Source organism: Oncorhynchus kisutch, linkage group LG11, assembly GCF_002021735.2.
Source record: "Oncorhynchus kisutch isolate 150728-3 linkage group LG11, Okis_V2, whole genome shotgun sequence".
Taxonomy (NCBI): Eukaryota; Metazoa; Chordata; class Actinopteri; order Salmoniformes; family Salmonidae; genus Oncorhynchus; species Oncorhynchus kisutch.
This window is the reverse complement of record NC_034184.2, coordinates 8,057,028-8,063,740: the sequence shown is the minus strand read 5'-3', so window position 1 is coordinate 8,063,740 and position 6,713 is coordinate 8,057,028. Positions and strand designations below refer to the sequence as shown.

General features: G+C 43.2%; 1 protein-coding gene across 1 annotated transcript in view; it reads right to left on the bottom strand.

Annotated features, from left to right (window-relative positions):
• Nucleotides 1–2,719: 2,719 nt before the first annotated feature.
• The window catches only part of LOC109898964 (heparan sulfate glucosamine 3-O-sulfotransferase 3B1), a 43,500-nt gene continuing 39,506 nt past the window's right edge, over nt 2,720–6,713 (bottom strand). The window contains exon 2 of the mRNA XM_031835230.1: nt 2,720–3,446. Within this exon, the coding sequence (XP_031691090.1) occupies nt 2,828–3,446 (619 nt within the window). The 3' untranslated portion in view covers nt 2,720–2,827. The remainder of the gene's footprint in view (nt 3,447–6,713) is intronic.

Here is a 6,713-nt window from a genome sequence, read left to right as displayed (position 1 = left end):
AATAGAGTGCCATTTGGGATGCACACCTACTCTCTTAGTAACATGAATAACACCATAATTCCAATGCATTAGTGGGACTGTAAATGTAACAGAGGGCAACAGCCCCAGTCTTCTTTACTCCAACCGTTACAGGGAGAAAGATTGACATTACTCAGATTCAGAATTTCCTGCTCTATACAAAGGCCATTTTAAATGTTTTCAACAAACATTGCACTATAAGGAGAGAAGGGGAGGTTGAGGCGTTGTCCATATAGGCATGATCATTTAAAACAGGTGTAAATTCCTTGGTGGTAAAAGCCACTATGTGAATAAGGGACCAGTAAAATGCTGGGACAACCCCTCATCTTCACTAATACCATCCACTGGTTTTAAATGAGATGAAATGAGATGGGCATTTGAATTAGACTGTTTAGTTTAGAGGTGCAACATTTTCTTAAAACTTGAAAAAGTACCATACTGTCACTTTAAATTGCCAATAGTCAGTGACAGACACTTTCAACTTTGCATTTGATTGGAGGGAATGTAATGTGTAGTATGTAGGGGAAAGGATGTGCATATTCACTCTGTGTCCCTCCACACTCAGCCATTTTAGGCTTACCACCCAAATGGTCTCCTATTCACTATGGGCCCTGGTCACAAGTAGTACACTGTAGGGAATATTCCGCAGTTTTACAATCCAAAGAGGATAGGATGGCTTTGAAGTAGCCCCTACCTGTGAGAGTATGGGCCAGCATAACTAGACTGTTTCTCATATGAAGAACGTTTTCATATCATCTGTATCAGACATCCTACCTCAACTCATGCCAAGCATTCTCACCGCACCATGAAGACAATGGGTGTCCCAAATGCCACCCTATTCCCTTTATATTTCACTACTTTTGACCAGGGGTCACAAGGCTCTGGTCTAAAGTAGTGCACTATATAGGGTAGTGTGCCATATGGGATGCATTCAAGGACTATACTACAGTCCTCCCCTGATCCAGTGTGTCCTCCCCTCTCAGTCTCTTCAACAAATCAAATGTCCCTCAGAGCAAATTTGATTGTGTATGACCTTTGAACCCTGGCTCTGAGCCAACAGTGTCTTGTAATGGGAGCAAGAGTATAGCAGAGAGGAGACCTGAATCAATGGGCCTCAGTAAAGTTATTCCATTAGCATCATGTCAGTATGGAGCCATATCAATGTGATGCAGTCAGAAATAGGATTTAGACCTTTGGTGGATGGGCCATTCATTAGAACAGGCTATAGGAGCACTAGAAGAGGAAGGCCACGCATTAAGCATGGCTGACACAATGAGCAGCAGTTAGGCCTATTGATCCACCTGTTATTAAGTGAAATGGACATGAGATTAGCTGGTTGGGCCAATGACAGGGCAGGAGATCAGCTGGTTAGGCCAATGACAGGGCAGGAGATCAGCTGGTTAGGCCAATGGGACGGTAGGATAATGGGTTGTGGATGGTGGTAACCGGTAATAACTGAAATGACCTAATTTCAATGAAACACAGTGTTTGAATGGATGGAACAGAAACCGATAGGAGTAATGTGGGGGTGAGGGTTTGATGATGGCTATTGAGGAAGGGTTTGATGAAGGCTATTGAGGACGGGTCTGATGAAGGCTATTGAGGAAGGGTCTGATGAAGGCTATTGAGGAAGGGTCTGATGAAGGCTATTGAGGAAGGGTCTGATGAAGGCTATTGAGGATGGGTCTGATGAAGGCTATTGAGGAAGGGTCTGATGATGGGTATTGAGGAAGGGTCTGATGAAGGCTATTGAGGAAGGGTCTGATGAAGGCTATTGAGGAAGGGTCTGATGAAGGCTATTGAGGAAGGGTCTGATGAAGGCTATTGAGGAAGGGTCTGATGAAGGCTATTGAGGAAGGGTCTGATGATGGCTATTGAGGAAGGGTCTGATGAAGGCTATTGAGGAAGGGTCTGATGAAGGCTATTGAGGAAGGGTCTGATGAAGGCTATTGAGGAAGGGTCTGATGAAGGCTATTGAGGAAGGGTCTGATGAAGGCTATTGAGGAAGGGTTTGATGAAGGCTATTGAGGAAGGGTCTGATGAAGGCTATTGAGGAAGGGTCTGATGAAGGCTATTGAGGAAGGGTCTGATGAAGGCTATTGAGGAAGGGTTTGATGATGGCTATTGAGGAAGGGTTTGATGATGGCTATTGAGGACGGGTCTGATGATGGCTATTGAGGAAGGGTTTGATGATGGCTATTGAGGACGGGTCTGATGAAGGCTATTGAGGAAGGGTCTGATGAAGGCTGTTGTGGAAGGGTTTGATGATGGCTATTGAGGAAGGGTTTGATGATGGCTATTGAATATGAATGTTTAAATCAGAATGCACATGAATGGAGTATGTTTTACTGTTCTGTCAACACTCTATACCCATAAAATGGGGCCTTAATCAATATACCTCTATTCTTACTTAAAGTATACTGTTGACATTAGGGACCATTTTAACTCTACTGAGTTGACATGAGGGACCATTAAGTGAAGAGTAAAGAAAAAAAACATGAAAGGTGGAATGTAAAAAATATAAAACAAAGTGTGGGCCAGATATTATGCATGTACATATATGGTTAGGCAGCTTAGTGAATTAATTTCTTAGAAATAAAAAATAAATTATTATAAAATAGATTTCTGTACATCTTACACACACACACACATACATGTACATATATATGCATATATATATATATATATATATATATATATATATATATATATATATATATATATATAGCAACATCTCCCATGTCTTATTTGCCATTCATTGAATTACAGAAAATAAAATAAACAATGTGTTCTCCCAAATTCACATCCATCAATCCCAACCAAAGTTATGTCCCGTCATCTGGTAGAACTTCATGTTGAAAGGCCTGTAGAAGTCCCGTAGCCTCTGCACCACCTCTGGGTGGATGTTGGGGTGGGTCCGCCCTTTGGTTTTGCCCAGGCAGTGGGGCTTGCTGCTGCCCTCAGCCTTCTTGAGGCAGGGGAAGCCCTTGGTCTGGTTGAAGTAGAAGTGTTTGTCTGTGATGATCCTCTTGAGTCCCAGGAAGTCCTGCACCCTGCCCAGCTCTCCGGCCGGGTCGCTGATCAGACGCTCCCCGCTCACGAACAGAATCTGGCCCATGGGGAAGTACTGTAGCCAGTTGTCCAGGTGCTTGGCATAGATGCCGATCTGGATGGCGCTCCAGGATGTGTCGATGAGCCCCGTAGTCCTGTTTTTGAAGGCCAGGCTCTCGAATGTGGGAATGTCTGGGTTCTTGGACAGTGTCTGTGTGTAGTCAGAGATAGCCCTGGTAATGGGGTCCCTCACCACCACGATCAGCTTGGTGTCCCGGGACATGGCGGAGATCCGGGCCGCGGCTTCTCTGGTCACAAAGTAGCTGGGGGTCTTCTCCATGGTGATCTGGCCCTCCAGGGTCTTGGGCATCAGCTCCCTGAGGAGAAGGAGGACAGGGTTAAAAGAAAATATATGACTCTTGACTATTTCAACTATGAAATATTACATTTTAAAGCAATCAGAGAGAGAGAGAGAGAGAGAGAGAGAGGATAATCTTGCATATAGTTATCAACCAGATGGAGAGCAGTGTTCTACAATCAATGAGCCAGTCAGGCAGAGAAGGTCACTTCTTACCTGGGCAAAAGCAAACAGAGAAGTGCCCAGTCTCATCCCTCTGTCTGTCTATCTGTCTGGCTGTGCCATCTACCCTAATGGTCCAGTGAGGCTGGGCTAAGTCTAAATCCACCCTGCCTCTTCAAACCATTAACCAAGTAGGCAGCAAAGCTTAATAATCTGCCTTTCACTGACTCAGCTAGAGCCCTCTATGGCATGCCCATGGTGGAGTGCTGCTTCAACAACAAGCCCTGGAGCTGTCTGAAAGGAGATTTGACTTGTTTCAGACCAGCCAATGTTTCTAACGGGCCAGCCAGGGTGGCTGTGATAGGGGGAGTGAGACAGACATCTCAAATCTATAAAGTAAAACCTCAAAACCTAGTAAAACACATTTTGAATGAAAAGTGAATGTGCTCTCCACTGTGGTTTCATGTTTCAAAAATGGTAGCCAATCATAGAGAGTGGATTATGGTGAGACAATAAGAGGGGCTTTGATGGACACCGGGACACGGATCCCATTTCCAGCACTGGTGGAGAACCCCTGGAGCCTCTGGCAGAAAACCCTGTATTTCTCTGATTTCTACACGTGATCATGTGTTTCTGATACCGCTAGCTGGAGGTGAGGTGGTCCTGCTATAAACCGGAGATTACAGGAACTAGTACTCATGCTTATACATGCTCATTAACACACACACACACACACACACACACACACACACACACACACACACACACACACACACACACACACACACACACACACACACACACACACACACACACACAGCCTTGATACAACCCTGCAGGACACACAGCCTTGATACAACCCTGCAGGACACACAGCCTTGGTACAACCCAGAAGGACACACAGCCTTGATTACAACCCTGCAGGACACACAGCCTTGATACAACCCTGCAGGACACATACGCATAAATGCACACTAGAAGCATGATATTATCTTGTTTGAACCCCAATCAAGTGCAGCAGTGTGCAGTGCTACAAGAAGAAACACCAATGGAACTACAACCCAGAATTATCTGTTTATTTATTCCCCCCTCCCCCCTTATTTACTGTTCATGTCTGGTTGTTGGTGGTTTTTGTCATTGTTTTGTTTTTGTCTTTTTAATTTGCATTGGCAATGTAAACACGTTTCTCATGCCATTGGAGCCCTTCGAATTGAATTCATATAACCCATGCAGGCAGGCTGTAGGGGGCATACACTCACAGAGATAAGGGTTCCTGGTAGCCTATTGTCGCCTGAGTATTTATTTAAGTTTTTTTTATATCACTTTTATTGATTGCAATCGCTGTGTCAGATTTCAAAAAAACTTTACGGAGGAAGCATAATCTGAGAACGGAGCTCAGAACCCAAAACAGCCAGAGGAATATCCGCCATTTTGGAGTCAACAAAGTTAGAAACAACACCATAAATTTTTACTTACCTTTGATGATCTTCATCAGAATGCACTCCCAGGAATTCCAGTTCGACAATATATGACTGAATTGTTCCATACATTTCCATAATTTATGTCCAAATAGCCACTTGTTGTTAGCGGGTTCAGCCCTGTAATCCATCTTCATGAGGCACAGGCACTTCATCCAGACAAAAACTCGAAAGGTTCCGTTACAGTCCTTCAGAAACATTTTAAACAATCTATGGAATCAATCTTTATGATGTTTTTAACATAAAACATCCACAATGTTCCAACCGGAGAATTCCTTTGTCTTCGGAAAAGCACTGGAACGAGAGGTAACTCTGTCGGGAGTGAGGGTCATGAGACCAAGGCACTCTGCCAGACCACTGACTCAAAGAGGTCTCATGAGCCTCTCCTTTATAGTAGAATCCTCATTCAAGTTTCTAAAGACGGTTGACATCTATTGGAAGCTGTAGGAAGTGCAACTTTATCCATATCTCAATGTGTATTCGGTAGGACAAGCTTTGAAAAGCTACAGACCTCAGATGTCCCTCTTCCTGGTTGGATTTTTCTCACGCCTGTCATATGAGTTCTGTTATACTCACAGACATCATTCAAACTGTTTTAGAAACGTCAGAGTGTTTTCTATCCAATACTAATAATAATATGCATATATGAGCATCTGGGTCAGAGTAGGAGGCAGTTCACTCTGGGCACGCTATTCATCCAAAAGTGAAAATGCTGCCCCCTATCCCAAAAAGGTTAAGGAGAAGTCTATCTTTAATTTTGTGAATAACACTTGTGTCTTTTATCAATGTTTATTATGAGTATTCCTGCAAAATCACTGGATGTTTTGGAATCAAAACATTACTGCACGTAAGGCGCCAATGTAAACTGAGATTTTTGGATATAAATATGCACATTATTGAACAAAACATAAATGTATTGTGTAACATGATGTCCTATGAGTGTCATCTGATGAAGATCATCAAAGGTTAGTGATTCATTTGATCTATATTTCTGCTTTTTGTGACTCCTATCTTTGGCTGGAAAAATGGCTGTGTGTTTTTTCGACGTGGCTATGACCTAACATAATCATATGTTGTGCTTTCGATGTAAAGCATTTTTTTTTTTATCGGACACGATAGGTAGATTAACAAGATGTTTATCTTTCATTTGCTGTATTGTGTAAAAGTGTGAAATATGAATTTTGCGCGCTGCCTTTTCAGCGGAATGTTGTTGAGTGGTGCTTCACTCAGTTGATCTACATGTGTGTTTGTGTGCGGAGCAGGATTTTTGGAGCATTGGACAATTTTTGTTAACATGATATCCCCACCAGTCCCACTCCCATTCACAAGGGGGCAACGTTTTCTTGTAATGTCTTTTCATTTGGCAAAATCAAGGAAGAGTTGCTTTTCCTTGCTAGAAGTAGCTAGCTGGCAGCCTTGCTAGCCTGGCTAAAAACATAGAAAGCTAGCTAGCCTTTTTAGTTTCCCACGTTCAGTCCATGTGAAATAATCAGATGTATAATTTTAAAACATATTCATATACTTGCCGGCTTGTGTATTCTCTCTCTAATTCTTTCTTTCTCTCTCTCGGAGAAACTGAGCCCTAGGTCCATGCCTCAGGACTACCTGGCCTGATGACTCCTTGCTGTCCCCAGCCCACCTGGCCA